Here is a 16,150-nt window from a genome sequence, read left to right as displayed (position 1 = left end):
GTTTTTTCAGTCTTCCCTTAAAGGTCATGTTTTCTAGACCTTTAATCATTTTTGTTGCTCTTCTCTGGACTTTCTCCAACTTGTCCACATCTTTCCTGAAATGTGATGCCCAGAACTGGACCCAATACTCCAGTTTAGGCGTAATCAGCACGGAGTAGAGTGGGAGAATTATTTCTCATGTCTTGCTTACAATACTCCTGCTAATACATCCCAGAATGATGTTTGCTTCCCCCCTACAACCCCCGAATAGTGTTACACTGTTAACTCGTATTTAGTTTGTGATCCTCTTTGACCCCCAGATCCCTTTCCGCAGTACTTCTTCCTAGGCAGTCATTTCCCATTTTGTATGTGTGCAACTGATTGTTTCTTCCTAAATGAAGTACTTTGCATTTGTTCTTACTGAATTTCATCCTGTTTACTTCAGACCATTTCTCCAGTTTGTCCAGATCGTTTTGAATTTTAATCCTATTCTCCAAAGCACTTCCAACCCCTCCCAGCTTGGTATCCATCAGCAAACTTTTTAAGTGTACTCTCTATGCCATTATCTAAATCATTGAAGATACTGAACAGAACCGGACCAGAACTGATCCCTGAAGGACCCCACTTGATATGACCTTCCAGCTTGACTATGAACCACTGATAAGTACTCTCTGGGAACGTTTTTCCAACCAGTTATGCACCCACGTTATAGTAGCTCCATCTCGGTTGTATTTCCATCTTTTGTTTATGAAAAGGTCACGCGAGACAGTATCAAAAGCCTTACTGAAGTCAAGATATACCACATCTACCACTTTCCCCCAATCCACAAGGCTTGTTACCCTGTCAAAGAAAGCTATCAGGTTGGTCTGACACAACTTGTTCCCGACAAACCCATGCTGACTGTTACTTATCACTTTATTATTTTTTAGGTATTTTTTTGCAAAATGCTTTAATTATTATTCCGTTATCTTTCCAGGTACTGAAGTTAAGATAACTGTTCTGTAATTCCCCGGATTGTCCTTATTTCCCTTTATATAGGTGGGCACTATATTTTCCCTTTTCCAGTCTTCTGGAATCTCTTCATCTTCCATGACCTTTTTGAAGATCATCTTTAATGGCTCAGATATTTCCTCAGTTAGATCCTTGAGTATTCTGGGATGTATTTCATCAGGCCTTAGTGACTTGAAGACCTCTAACTTGTCCAAGTAGTTTTTAACTTGTTCTTTCCTATTTTAGCCTCAGATCCTACCTCATGTTCACTGGCATTCACTATGTTAGATGCCCAATCGTTACTAACCTTTTTGGTGAAAACTGAAACAAAGTCATTTAGCACTTCTGCCATTTCCACACTTTCTGTTACTGTTTCTCCCCCCCCCCACACACACCCCCATTAAGGTCTACCCTATCCTTGGTTGTCTTCTTGCTTTTGATATATTTGTAGAATGTTTTCTTGTTATCCTTTCTCTCTAGCTAGTTTAATTTTGTTTTGTGCGTTGGCCTTTCTAGTTTTGTCCCTATGTACTTGTGGTGTTTTTCCTTTGTAATTTGACCTAGTTTCCTGGCTCATTGTTATACACAAATGCAAGGAGCTGGACTAGATGACCTAATAGGTCTTTTCCATCTCTACCTTTGCTGATTCACGTATCTAACATGCCTGCTCCCATGACCTTTCCTGGCAGGCAGTCCTGCTGGCTTGCTTTGCCCCAGATCTCCTTCCTATTCAGTATTCAACTTCCACAAAATTACTGGCCAGCCAGTTCTTTTTTGCTTCCTCGCTTTGTGTCCTTCCGCTTCCCTGAATGGAGTGAGCCCCTGAATCGTCACCTGTTAAATTCTTTGTTCTGACATGTCGGTGCTGTGCCTCGCTTCCCACCAACCTCTGCCAGCTCGGGATGTGTGCGGCGGTGGTGCTGGGGGGTTCACCCCGGTTTGCCATTTTCAAAACCCATAGGCCTTGTCTACACTCAAGAGCACCCCTACTCACAACCATTGGTGCTCAGCCCACGTGCAGCGGTACTGGTCCCTAAGTGCAGCCCAGGAACACTACAAGGGCTTGCACTGTTCGGGCTAATTTGGGTTTACTTTGGCTGGCCAGGTGGGCGCAGACCCCTGTGTGCCCTTGCTGTGGGGATCAGTGACACTGCTTGCTGAGCTGGGGCTCATCCCAAGCTCACACGCGGCTTTACTCCCTGTGGCCGGTGCTGCCCACGTCTCTGCAATCCTCCTCCTCTGAGGCCAATTCTGGTTTTAGCTGATGGCTGTGGCTGTAGGTGACCAGAACACCCCGAATCTGATTCATTTTAGAGAGTTAAAAATACTGTCTGGGCAACTGAGCTGCCATGTTAAATGCAAACCAAATGGACATCTGAGTTATGTCATCGATGTGATTTTTTTTTTTTCTTCAAGTGTAGCTACAACCACATGTATCTATGTACTGGCCCTGTGCAAGTAAGCACGGTGGAATAGCTGATGTAGCGATTGTGTGTTCCACTAAGCACAAGAGAAGCCCCTGCCCTCCCTGTTGAGAAGGCCCCAGCAGGTCCACCAGCCTCTCTGCTGGGCTGCCCTGCACCTCCAGTCAATTTTGTACCATCAGGGATGCAGGCACCACCTCCGAGCGCGCACAGCTGGGAAGTGGAGGCGCCGAGGGTCTCGCTGACTCTGCTCTGATGTTACTTCTGGCTTACAGTAAGTGTGGGATCCGGGGGCTTTTGCACGGGGACGATTGCTGGAGCCTGGGGTGAAGATCTGCGTGCAGATGCCTCGCTGTTTAATATGGGTATCCCCAGTGTGAGGTATGCTTTGGGGAAAGAGAGACTTCCCTGGGCAATGGACCCCCTGATCATTACACTCTAGCCTTGCAGCAGTCGTAGCCCCTATAGCTACTCTGCCGCTCAGTGTGGGGTGATCGGGGTGGCAGATCTGTGTGCACTGTCTCTTTCCTTTTCCCTTTGGTACCCCCACCTCATCCCCAGAACTTTCCGCGGACGGGAGCCTCTGCAGGTTTTCAAAAGTGCTCAGCATTGGCCTCGCTCTGCATTGAGGTCACCAGGGGGAGAGTGAGTTTGGCCAACACAGAGCGCTGCTGAAAATCCCATCTCATGCCCTGCAGGAGCCATGACCTCCCTGTGCGGCTTCCCCTCAGCCTGGTCCATAGTGCAACAGAGCCAGATAGGTCCCACTGGAGCCAGGTTCTTTGGGGGTCGCAGAGAAGGGATGGGAATCGCACCTTGGTGCACACAGAAGACCCAGTCCTCCTTTCACCGCAGTGGGTCGCTAAGCTCTCATTGAGGTCAGCAGGAGCAGGGTTGGGCTGCTGAACCGGTAAGAGAACTGGGCAGTGTGCAAGAAGCTATTTGACTGGTTCATAACTTTACAATAACAATAAATTCTTTTGCATGTATGTGGTGCCTTGAACCTGCCCTACTCAACGCTGTTTATGAGGGCTGATTTAAGCCTCAACACCCCAGGTACAGGATTATTGTCCACGTTTTATTTCTAAGCCAATTTCTGTTCCGAGTTGGCACAGCCCACAGGCCCCATCACAGATAAAGTACCTGCCAAGCCCGGCCAGCTAAAGCCAAACGGTTCCCGAGTTATCCAAGCACAGAAGAGCACTCTGAACAGTTTCCCAGGCCATTAAAACACCTTCCCTCCCCGCTCTCCCCCACCCAATCATCTCACTCAGATACTGCCAAATGGAATTGTAACCAGCAAAAACCTCCTTTAAGATGAGAATGACCCTTCAGTCCAAAGAGTAATAGTTTTCTCCAGAACACCTAAGAACTCGGATTGGAGGAAGGATGGTGGTGATGTTAGTGCAATGGACTGGGACTTGTGACAGGGGGGTTCATTTTCTGGCTGTCATAGACTCCCTGTAGGTTCACATAATCTCTCTCTACCTTAGTTCCCCGTCTGGAAAGTGGGAATAATGATGATTAATACTTCCTCGTCTTGCAAAGGTTGGTGAGAGGGTAAATTCATTAATGTCTCTGCTGCACTTGGATTTGAAAGGGAGAGGGACAAATAAGTAAGTGGATAGAGAGAAAGTTCTTCCTGCACCTTAATATAGTGTCACTTCTATGCTACTCGGAGACATGGCTATCGGAGGCTTTTGACCATCTCATTGTCAGCCCCAGAAGGGTTTGTGATGTTCGGGATGTTGCGGTCTGTATCTCCACTTGCCACGTTTCCCCTCCATATTGTGTTCCGCATATTGTGGGTCCAGATCTGGGCATCATTACTCATCCTCTGCTGCCCTGGTTTCTGCTGGGCACAGCCCAAGAGCTGCAAGAGAGCCAGGGGCAGCTCCCTGATTCTGAAAATAGTTCTGTGCCATCCTGGTGCGGGTGTAGACTAGAGCAGCCTGCAGGGTGCTCTAAGCTATGTTGACCCGCCATAAGCTGGGAGCTGTCAGAGTACAGCAAGCCACTCCCCTCCTCCTCCTGGGTGTTGTGAGGAGTGGAATAGATCTCAGCTAGGCAACTCTACAGTGGCTCTGTACCTGGTGGGGAATCTCCAGCTGGGGTGATTCCGTGGCTTTCTGGCTCCTTTACCCCACCAGAGCAGCAGAAAGGGGAAGGATAATTAAGAGAAAATCTGGATTGTATTATCACCTCTATCTCCTCTTTCAGTCTGGATTTAGACTATAAGCCCTTCAGGGCAGGGGCTGCACCTTTGTCTGTTCGTACAGCTTCTGACCTCCACTGAGGTGCTCGTATAATACAGACACTACCCATGGGCTAGGTCGTGGCACAGTGTGCCATCAAACATGGATTGCAGTGTTGCTTTACTTGGTGTTCTGGGCTCTGCTGCTGGCAGGAATTTTCCGTGGGGAGGGTGGAATTTTTGCAAATCCCACGGTGACATCTGTGTGGAAGCTCATTTTCTTTTCCATTGTGTCAGGTTCCCTAGTGATAGGTTCCCTTGTGCTTACTGGGCCGGCTCAGTGAAGGGGCGGGTTGATGGCACAGCGCTGCTGTAGTGAGAGGTATTTCTCCTCCTCTTTCCCTGATGAGGGAGGGGTCTCTGAAACCATAAGAGCCTCCCCGAGGAGGGCTGGGGCTGAGGAAGACCCTTCCATGCCATGAGATACCAGAATAGAGCAGAAAGACAGTCTCTTCCCATCTCCCAAAATAGCTCCAAAGAAGCTATTAAAAGCAGAAAAACAAACCCTTCTAAGGCATTGGAATGAGAAGGCGCGTTGGGTCTTGCAATGGGCCTCATTCGCTAACTGGGGATGCCCCCATGGGTCGTTTAGTTTTGGCTTCACTATCTCCTACAGCACCTCCTCCTACTTGGGTCTCCTGGCTTCAGGGGAGTTGGGAGTTGCTGGGATGGGGCAGCTTTACTGCCCCTTTGCACCACTGCAGCACAAGAAGGTGGGTGGATGAGGGGTTTGGGGTGTCGGTTCAGAAAGATGGCATCATACATTTGAAAGACCGCAGGCCCCGATTCTCTCACTGAGGCCTTATCTTCTCTGGGGATTTGCCCCAGTTCCAGTCATCAGTCTTGCTGCAGCGGTGTGATCTCCCGGCAGTCTGCACCCAATGCCCCTTCCCCGGCAATCTGCACCCAATGCCCCTTCCGCTAGACTCAAGCAAGGGTAAGCTCTGCTGGTGCTGAGTGTAGCTTTGCCAGACGACCATAGAGGTTTGCCCAGGTGCAGCTACATCCCTGGCTGGAATCGGGGCAACTCAGCTGATTAGGCAAGGCCCTGCACTATTGTAAATCAGGAACAACTCTCTTGGCGTCCATGTAGTCACACCTGGTGCAACTGAGAGGAGAATCTCTATAGGCAATTAGCCAACCCAGTTCTAGAATGATGATTCCATCTGGTGCTAAATTCTCCTTTCCAGTTACACTGCCCCAAAACCCTATATTTAATTGAACAGGCTTGCGGTGGGGTAACTGAATGGAGAATCTGTCCTTCCCCCATGTTGAATTTAATGTTGATCATGGATTTCACAGGCTTCAAGGCCAGAAGGTACCTTTATTGTAATCTAGTTTCACCTTCTGCATAACATAGGTCCTAGAATTTCCGCCACTGATTCCTACATCAAGGCCAATCACTTGTGGTTGAGCTCGAGCATAGCTCTTAGAAAAAGCCATCTGGTCTTGATTTAGAGACTCCCAAGTGATGGAGACCCTACCACATCCCTTGGTGAGCTGTTCCAACAGTTAATTACCTTCACTCTCTGAAATGGGTCTTATTTCCACATCCATGCCCATCTTTTGGTGGGATGTGAAATGGTGGCTATGACGGTAGAAGAGAAGGATGGTTTGGTATTTAGGATCCTACGTTAGGCCTTGGGAGATCTGCTCTTCACAGATTTCTGTGGGACCTTGGGCAAGTCACTCAGCTGCTCCATGCCTCAGTTTCCCCTCTGTACAGTGTAGGTAATAGCACTGCCCTGCCTCACAGGGGTGTTGTGAGGAGAAATACGTTAATGATTGTGGGGCACTCGGATGCTCCAGTATTGAGGGACTAGATAAGAACCTTGGATAGATAACTGCAAAACAGTTTCTGGGAAAATATATGGTGTGTTCTGTGACAAAACATCAGGCCTGACGTTGTAAGGTGCTGAGCACGCTCCAATTCCATCACAGGTTCTTACCTTGCAATCCTTTAGCTGAAGGTCATGCCCAAACTAGTCAGAATCCAGAACACCAGTAACGCTCCCCGAATGATGTTTTGTGTTGCGGGCTATCTGTCCACACCACACTTTCATGAACAAACACCTCTTTTCTGTACCTTTGCCTCTGTACTAGATGTTTGCCCAAAGCTGAGATTTTGCTGTGGATGGAACCAGGAAACTTTCAGAGGAACAGTGCAGTGTATATGATTACTACAGAGTGGATTTGGAAGGGTGTTATTAAAACCAGGTGCGGGCTGGTGAGCCTGTCTGAACAGGAATGAATGGAAAACATTTTGTTTTGTAAAATAATTCCAGGATGACAGTATTTGTTTACGCAGTAAATCAAAGCGGCTGATCCAGTGTTGCGGGGGGGGAGGAAGGGAACCTCGGACAGATTTAGCTACGGACTCTAGTGGGCCCTTCCATTGCTAAAAGATTTATTTTTAAAACCTTTTATGATGCAGTTATGAGCACTGGGTATTTATCAGGGCTGGTAGGAAAATGCTATGCATTTTCTGTGAAAAGAAACATTTTCATTTGGTTTGACTTTTTTGGTGGCATTTTTGATTAAACTAAAACTGAAAAATGTTTGTTTTCAACCCCTCTCCCCCCCATGTTTGGTTTTCAGGTTTTGGTTCCCCCCGCCCCCTTTTTTCTTTTTCCCAGAAAGGAGAAAAAAAGGAAGAGAAGAGGTAGAAAAGGGGAAATCCCCTTTTGGGAAAAAAATATCACAACACTTTCACTCAAATGAGAAATTTCTGTGACTATCTGTTTTGGTCAACAAGTTATTTTTCATCAATAAAATATTTCTTGGGGGAAAATAGTCGGCTAGCGCTAGGGTATGAATTTTTTTAAATGTCAAAGTGGCTTGGGAGACTAAATCCCATTTTCAAAAGAGAGGCATGTAGAGCCAGATTTTCAAAAGTATTCAATCATGTAAAAGGCAGGTAGGTGCTTTTGAAAGTCCCCACTGGGCACCTAAGCAGGTGGCAGGTTTCAGAGGGGCAGCCGCGTTAGTCTGTATCAGCAAAAACAACGAGGAGTCCTTGTGGCACCTTAGAGACTAACACATTGATTTGGGCATAAGCTTTTGTGGGCTATGAAGTGGGCTCTAGCCCATGAAAGCATATGCCCAAATAAATGTATTTAGTCTCTAAGGTGCCACAGGGGCTCTTTGTTGTTTAAGCAGGTTAGGTACCTACCTCCCACTGAAATCAATGGGCCTTAGACTTGTAAGTCACTTTAGGCCAAGATTTTCAAAAGTGATTTTGGATACCTTGTTGAGAGGGTGCCCAATTTAAGACCGCTTTTAAAGGGGCCTGATTTTTATAAAATTCTGAGCATCCATCCTCTGAAGGTGTTGTTAAGGTGGGCACCAATAACTTGAGGCACCCAAATCACTAGTCACTTTTTGAAAATCTCAATTTTAGCCACATTTCAAGCTGCTGTGTATGGCTGCATTGAAATTCTACTTTTACCAAATGCTACTTTTACTTTTTGCAGCTGTGTTCAGGGGGTGTCGAGTCTCAAGAGAGGTCACGTACCTTCGTATAGCCATTCACACCAATACAAACTGAGTACAAAATGCTACCATCCTGATCTATTTCAGAGTAACAGCCGTGTTAGTCTGTATTCGCAGAAAGAAAAGGAGGACTTGTGGCACCTTAGAGACTAACCAATTTATTAGAGCATAAGCTTTCGTGAGCTACAGCTCACTTCCTCACATCCTGATCTAGTGGCATTGACGCCCACTGTTCACTGCTGGAAGGGACTACTCAAGACACCAGGCAATGGAGAATCTTGCCCACAGTGAATCCATGGCAGAGACCCTACGCCACCTATCGCAACAGTATATAAAGGGGACTATTTTTGTTTCCTCCAGGAGTGGAATAATATCGTTTTCTGAAAGCTGTGCTAAACGGAGGGGCAGTTGCTTTTTCTCGCAGTGCCATAGTAGATCTTGAACTGAAAAGTTGCTGGGCAAAAAGTGACCTACAATTAGCCACACATGCTAACATATTGTAATTACTTAAGACATGTAGCGCACAGTGGTTGTGTCCACATATAAATACTTGACTACAGTGGCATTTCTCTTGATTTACACCAGTGCCATTGAACTCAGATATGCTTTCGTTCCACCCCGGATGATTGAGATTGATGCGGGAGTCCCTGGATACAATTTTTATGGCCTGTGTTATACAGGAAGTCAGACTAGATGATCACAATGGTCCTGTAGGACTTTAAAATCTTCCTCTGACAAGGCATTGGCTACAAGTTTATGCCCCCAGTTTTACCTCCTTAAAGGAAGACCGATCCCACGTGCGGTTACTGAAGGGCAAATGTACTAAATAGTACATTATGTAATATTTAATTATTTAATAGTAATAGTACGTATTACCTTGCGTAGGAAATAGAAACGATTCTATAGTCCTGGTGGAGGGAAATCTGTCTGTCTCATTTATTAATCCCGTTTTCAGCACACCATTTTCAATTGATAAACAGTAGCTCTTGTAAACAAAGTGATTCGCTTTTTATTGTACTCACTGGGAGGAGGGTGGTAGAGGGGAGACTTGGGGGGGGGGAATATCTTAAAAGACAGACAATTGCTCCCCCTTCAAAACAGAAAATAGCCCAGACTGCATCTTGCCTCCTCTTTTGTACAGAGACAGCTGAAAAAGTCAGTGGCAAGAGAACCAATTTATTAACTTGGGTCTCTTAGCTGATGTGTCGCGCTTTCTTGTTCATTTTCCTCCCCTCTCTCCTCTCTAGTAAGAGATGTGAAATGTCTTCTCTGAGTCATCTTCTGGATTTTTGTTCTGTTTTTTGTTCCATGATGACTGGGGTGCAAAGGGTCATGTTCTTGTGATTTCAGTGAGTGGAGAAGTAGCAGCCACTTCAGTTGAACCAGCCCCTGTTCATAGGATATATTTGGCATAATTCTCCATTGTGTTACTCCAGTTTTATGCTGATATAACTTCACTGATTTCAGAGGCATAAAATGAGGTATGTTGCTGTGAATCAGGCCTTTTGTTTTGGGATAAGATTTTTCTCTTTATTCCTTAACACTGTGGTGGGCAGGGAGTGGTGGAATGGCCATCAGTCGAAACCTAGCATGCCTTGACAATAGGCTGTTGGAGATGGACTTGGGATCCTGCCCCAGTGATCTACTAGAAGTCTCTTTTGGCCTTAGGAAGGCTATGGTGTTTTTCATCCCCTTAGCACAGGGGAGGGAGAGAGTTGAAACGTAGATGCAAAGTGGCATAGGGGAAGGAGGTGTCTTCAGTAATCTTTATTTTACCACAGAGGTGATGGAGGGCTTGTCTACACTACAGGTTATGTCGGTGTAACTTATGTTACTCAGGGGTATGAATAAGCCAATCCCTCTGAGCGACGTAAATTACACTGACCTAAGTGCTGGTGTGGACAGCGCTATGTTGGCGGGAGAGCTTCTGCCTCTTGTGGAGGTGGTCTCATTATACCAACAGGAGAGCTCTCTCCTGTTGGCATCGACGGGCCATGCAGCTGGAGTGTTTCTAGTATAGACTAGCCCTGAGAAGGTTCAGGACCATCTGTCGCTGAGTTCTCCTTGTCTCTCAGAAGGGTGGGTGCCAACTCTTTAACCTCTCTTGAGAGTAAAGCATTTTCTGAGGTTACATTTATAATCCTCTCTTCCTGCCTCTCGTCCAAGCCTTGTAGTGCCTCAGATGTGCAATTTATGAGCTCAAGAATTGCTTAATTGCCTGATGCCTTGTCCAGCTGCTGCTCTTGCCACATGACTGACAACCAGATCCTCAGCTGGTGTAAATCTGCATAGCTCCAGTGAAGTCAATGGATTTATGCCAGTTTACACACAAGGATCTGCCCCCAGGATCATGGAGGGAGAGTGTGTGAAAGTGGGAGGCCGGGACTGGAAGATACCAATGAGAAACAAAGTGAGACAAACTGATTGCTGTTGTAACTCTATTAGACTCAATGGAGTGATGATAGGGATGAAATTGGCCCAGTGATTCAATTTTCCAAGGTTCGTTTACTGACATGGGAGCTATGGCTGTGGAGCTGGAATTGTTACTTACTGTAGGGTAGTGTCTGGAGGACCAGTCTGAGATCAGTGTCCCATGATGCTAGTGTCACAGTTCAGGGAAGCTGCACCTATATTCCCCCGCTATGGTCTAGGGCGGGCACCCACTCTAGGCTCCAGGCTCCCCAGCTATCACCTCTCTTGTGTAGAGACCTGTGACACTCTCCCTCCTAACCAGTGTTTTTCCAGGCTGCACAGTTCCCTACCTGTACTGTCATATCCCCAGCAAGTCAGACTGCATAAGCAGGGCAGTTTTGCCTTCTCTTCAGAGGCTATCCACAGTGTAATTGGCCATAGTTAGTCTGACACACAGCTCTTTCTAAGCAAGCATGTTTATTCTTAAGGTAAAAGCACTACAGAGGTAACATTAAAATAATAAAAGAATGGTAATTAGCTTGCCAGAGATCATCCCAACAAGGGCTCTGGCAGGTGATCAGTCCTTTAAACCCCATCAAAGGTTTTTTCCCTGTGGTTACAAGTTTCATAACAGCTGTTAGCTCAGAACAAGCACCCCCCGGGAATCTGAGTCACTCCTTTATACAGTTTGGGTCTCTGAGCGTCAGAGCCCACAACTAAGTCATCAGCCAGACAATGGTCCCCTCCTCAGGGACAAGGTTCTGAAGGTTGGGTCTTTGCATAACCAGAGTGAGTAATTTGCATTCACCTCCCCCCAGGTATTTCACAGGAGAACCCCACTTAAACTTTGTTTGTCTGGCACATTGTTTAAAAGACTCCTTTGATGCTCATACCACTTCCCAAGGTTTACACGGGCCAGACCTCCCCCCGAGAAAAGTTACCTGCAATCCCACAATAATACATAGACTTTGCATTTCAATGCAGTGAACTGCTGTGACACTTAATCTTAATTCAGTAAGGTTTGTCCAGGTCGTTGCCATCCCTGTCCCAACAAGGTGCTGTACATACACATAGTAAGAGACACTCCCTGCTCCAGAGAACTGATGGGCTAACCAGAGAGAGAGTGAGAGAGAATCGGAGGTAGTAGCCATGTTAGTCTGTATTCACAAAAACAACAAGGAGTCCAGTCCGGTGGCACCTTAAAGACTAACAGATTTATTTGGGCATAAGTTTTCGTGGGTAAAAACCCCCCTTCTTCATATGCATGGAGTGAATATTACAGATGCAGGCATTATTATCCTGACACTTGAAGAGAAGGGAGTTACCTCACAAGTGGAGAACCAGTGCTGACAGGGCCAATTCAATCTGGGTGGATGTGGTCCACTCCCAATAATCGATGAGGAGGTGTCAATTCCAGGAGAGGAAAAGTTGCTTTTGTAGGGAGCCAGCCACTCCCAGTCCCTATTCAAGCCCAAATTAATGGTGTTAAATTTGCAAATGAATTTTAGTTCTGCTGTTTCTCTTTGAAGTCTGTTTTTGAAGTTTTTTTTGTTTGTTTGTTCAAGAATGGCTACTTTTAAATCTGTTCTAAAATGTCCAGGAAGATTGAAGTGTTCTCCTACTGACTTTTGTATGTTACCATTCCTGATGTCCGATTTGTGTCCATTTATTCTTTTACGTAGAGGTTGTCCAGTTTGGCCAACGTACATGGCAGAGGGGCATTGCTGGCCCATGACGGCATATATCACATTACTAGATGTGCAGGTGAATGAGTCCCTGATGGTGTGACTGATGTGGTTGGGTCCTCTGAAGGTGTCACTAGAGTAGATATGGGGACAGAGTTGGCAATGAGGTTTGTTGCAAGGATGGGTTCCTGGGTTAGTGTTTCTGTGGTGTGGTGTGTAGTTGCTGGTGAGTATTTGCTTCAGGTTGGGGGGCTGTCTGTAAGTGAGGACAGGCTTGTCTGCCAAGGTCTGTGAGAGTGAGGGATCATTTTCCAGGATAGGTTGTAGATTGTTAATGTGCTGGAGAGGTTTTAGCTGGGGGCTGTACGTGATGGCCAGTGGTGTTCTGTTATTTTCCTTGTTGGGCCTGTCCTGTAATAGGTGACTTCTGGGTACCCGTCTCACTCTGTCAATCTGTTTCCTCACTTCCCCAGGTGAGTATTGTAGTTGTAAGAAGGCTTCATAAAGATCTTGTAGGTGTTTTATCTCTGTCTGAGGGATTGGAGCAAGAGCGAGGGGATTGCTCTGTCCATTTCACAGGGTGAGAGCTGTGGCCCAGGGGAGTGAAGTGACTTATTTCACAGGCATACAGGGAGCTCTAGGCACAGCTAGGAACTGAACTCTGATTTCTTCAATCTCAGTCAAGAGCTTTACTGGGTCACAAGTCCTCTTGCTCTGGGCAGTGCTCACACCTGGTGCTGCCTTCACATGCCCGTCCTCCTCCTACCCCCCACTCTCCCTGAGGTGGGGAGCAAGCTCAGAATACCACAGTGTAAACTGCTGGAACATGAGGGAGAGTGGGGTTAGTGTGGGGGGCAGACTCAGCGCTCCCCTGCAAGCAGTCATTGTAATGAATGCGTCTCCTTGGGAATCTCCAGAAAAATCGGAGTCAATCAGTTCTCCAGAGGAAAATACTGAACTGGTGAAGTTAACAGCACAATGATAACCGCCTACCTTTGATAGCAGAGTTATAAATCGAGACCAACCCACCTTTCTGGCATCCCCTTGCTACCTTTTGGGGGCTATCTAGGCCAATAAAAATCCCTCCGCGTAACCGATCCAGCTGTTTGAAGGAGCGTACAAACTCCAGTTCTGTCTACATTGCAGTTAAACAGCCAGGGTTGGCCTGCATCCGCCGACGCGGGCTGCGGGGTTGTAAGGTTGCAGAGTAGGTGTGAGGGCTCAGGCTTGATCCCAGAGCTGGGCCTCCATCCTAGGCCCAAACGTCTACACTGCAATTTTTGCTGCCCAAGTCAGCTGACACAGGCCAGCCGCAGCCATTTAATTGCAGCAGAGACATACCTTCGGAGGCCTCGGCCATAATGTTGCTGCTTGAAATCCACCCCAGGGCAGCCAGGATGTCTAAGAATTGTTCCTCTCTCTGGGTAGCTTCTGTGAACTGAGTTGCTCTCAGGTCTGATCCTACGAGGGATTGGCTATAACGCAAAGTTCTGCTCTGCATGCAAAAGCTCAGGGCTTAAATTCTCAAAGTATTTTCTGGACCGCTTCTTCTCCCCCGCATGCTATTAAAATCCCCAGGGGGTTTGAAAATATTTACCGGCGCTCTGCTCCGGACAGCTCCAGCTCAACTTAAGCCCTGCAAACGCCCCTACAGTGCAGAAAGGCTCAGAGCCGGGAGCCCGGACCGAGTCCATCTCCAGGGCACATCTTGTAAACAGCCATTGCCGTCTGCAAGAGAGGCCAGGGATTGAAAGGGCCCGGGGGACTGAACTTCCCCCTCACTCTTAGGTTGAGGGATACTGATGGGGCCATGTGGGGCAAGCTGCTGCTGATGTACCTGTTAAATCCAGCACTTCAGACTCCAGGGCTGTAAACTTGTCACCTCTCCCCGGCACTGAATGCACATGATAAAATGTTAGCACTCGAGGGCCAGATCCTTAGCTGGCGTAGTTCAGTGTGGCCTCCTCGGCTTGGCCTTGAGTGCCTGGTGAAGGAGAAGTGGGAGAGGTTAGTGCCTCTGCTCCTTTGTTCGCTGTCCAGCATCTACCACAAAGAGAAATTTCTGCCTTGCAGCTTGGCAAGCTGTGTGGTTTAGTAGACAGGGCTGCAGGCTAGGACTTGAGAGACCTGGGCTGAGGTTCTGTTCCTGGCTCTGCCCCTGATGTGCCATGCGGCCTTGGGCAAATCACTTCACATCGGCTTCCCCTCCCCCATCTTGTCTGTTTGGCTTGTGAGCTCTTCTGTACAATACACACTAGTTCCTTGAGGCCTCCAGATGCTACCGTAATCGTAATGCTGCTTTTGAAGTGCCTAAGGCCCCTGTTAGAGGCATGACAGGGAGCAAACCCGAGGGATGTGCAAGGGAAAGACAGTTGTTATGATGCCAGTCTGTACTGAGGAAAAGCCCCTCCACAGAGTCATTTACTCCCTCTGCTTTTAGGAGCAATAGCCGAGGTTTGGGCTTCTGCCAGCACTGCGGGACTGTGTTTGCTTTTGGGAGGCAGAGGCAAACAGACACAGTGGTATAAATAGAACGGGTCTGGCTATTTTAAGGCTTTGGTTGCATGATGTGTGTTTAAAAAAAAAAAAAAAAGGAAAAAAGGGGTGGGGCGATCTAATGTGTTAACTGGAAAACCAGGCTTCGGGGGACAGAGGCGGCCAGAAGATCCGACACTCTCAAACGTCAAGCCACCATTTCTTGGGGCAGATACCCCCCCTTCTGGGATGGATGGGGCTAGAAGATTTTCCTCCTTTTGTTCATTTCACGATGTACACCCCTCTCGGAGACTTTCCGCATCCTGGGTCCTTTTTGAAATCCCGCATTTCTCCTTAAAATGGCGGCATGTTACATTCTTGGCAATGTTGGTCTCATTTCAGAGTAAACCAGACCAACCAATTACATGGTTATAAGTGAGATCAGAATCAAGCCCTGGAAAGAGAAATAATGTCTGAGGTTTTAGAGGCCTTGGGATGTGTAAAGGGGAAATTAGGCTGCTCTCCTTTTACTTCCCGACCAGTAATTGGAATCCTCCCATGACCATGCAGGATCTGAAATTATGGCCCCTCCCTTGCTGGTCTGTACCTGTCAGTTAAATAAACGCAATTAATGCCTATCAAAGAGCTCAGATTTTTCCAGCAGGAGTTAAAATTAAGCCTATTGTGAGAGTTGATTTTTAAATGCGAGGCAGAAATCGTGGCAACCTGGACAATGAGGCTAGAGAATTTAGAAAACTTTGGGTTTTTTTCCCAATGTGGAGTGAATTTCAATCACCACCGCTGTGTGGATCTGCTTATGGTGTGAGCAGACGTGTACTGTGTATAAATGTCTGACTTTGGGTGGGCATACGCAATGTACATCCCAAAGCACATGTTTTGTTCTCCTCGGGCGATGTTCCATAAGGTGCTTGGGGGGGATGTTTTCCCCTGCCCTTTGTTCACATGTTAGGCCTCTCACCGCAGCTGGTGTGTTAGTGATCATACGGGGACAGATCTACAGCTGGTGTAAACTGGCACGGCTCCATTTACACCAGAATGGGATGGGCCTGTTGTGAATAATGGCAAGTGTACCTGGGCAGGCCAGAGACAATGGAACAGCTGGTGTGTGTATGTTCTAAGTTCAAATTGTTAGCTACACACCTGTATAGATAACAACTTCAGTGTGCCTTTCCAACCTGCCTCGTTATTGTGTGTCACTGGGGAATCCTGCCAGAGACAAGGTGGTAGGAGAACAATTAGTCATAATACTGAGCTCGTAGATAATGCTTTTTATCCATAGATCTCAGAGTGGACATTATTCCTGCCTTTCAGTTAGGGAAACTGATGCACAGAAGTGACGTGAAGCGGCTCCCTGAAGGTGCAGGTTGGTAGCAGTGCCTGGAGCAGAACCCAGGTGTCCTGCCTTCCAGTCCAGTGTC

General features: G+C 47.1%; 1 protein-coding gene across 3 annotated transcripts in view; it reads left to right on the top strand.

The window, feature by feature from the left end:
- Nucleotides 1-16,150, top strand: part of CPNE2 (copine 2) — a 205,538-nt gene that overhangs the window by 16,208 nt on the left and 173,180 nt on the right. Inside the window, exon 1 of one of the 3 annotated variants that reach the window (XM_073307433.2) lies at nt 16,041-16,095. The exons of the other annotated variants lie outside the window; for them this stretch is intronic. Within the exon in view, the coding sequence (XP_073163534.1) occupies nt 16,056-16,095 (40 nt within the window). The 5' untranslated portion in view covers nt 16,041-16,055. Of the gene's footprint in view, nt 1-16,040; nt 16,096-16,150 lie in introns of those variants that run through there. 3 annotated transcript variants of the gene reach the window in all.

This window comes from Lepidochelys kempii, chromosome 12 (genome assembly GCF_965140285.1).
Source record: "Lepidochelys kempii isolate rLepKem1 chromosome 12, rLepKem1.hap1, whole genome shotgun sequence".
Taxonomy (NCBI): domain Eukaryota; kingdom Metazoa; phylum Chordata; order Testudines; family Cheloniidae; genus Lepidochelys; species Lepidochelys kempii.
The sequence above is the reverse complement of the archived record's forward strand: the minus strand, read 5'-3'. Positions and strand labels throughout refer to the sequence as shown.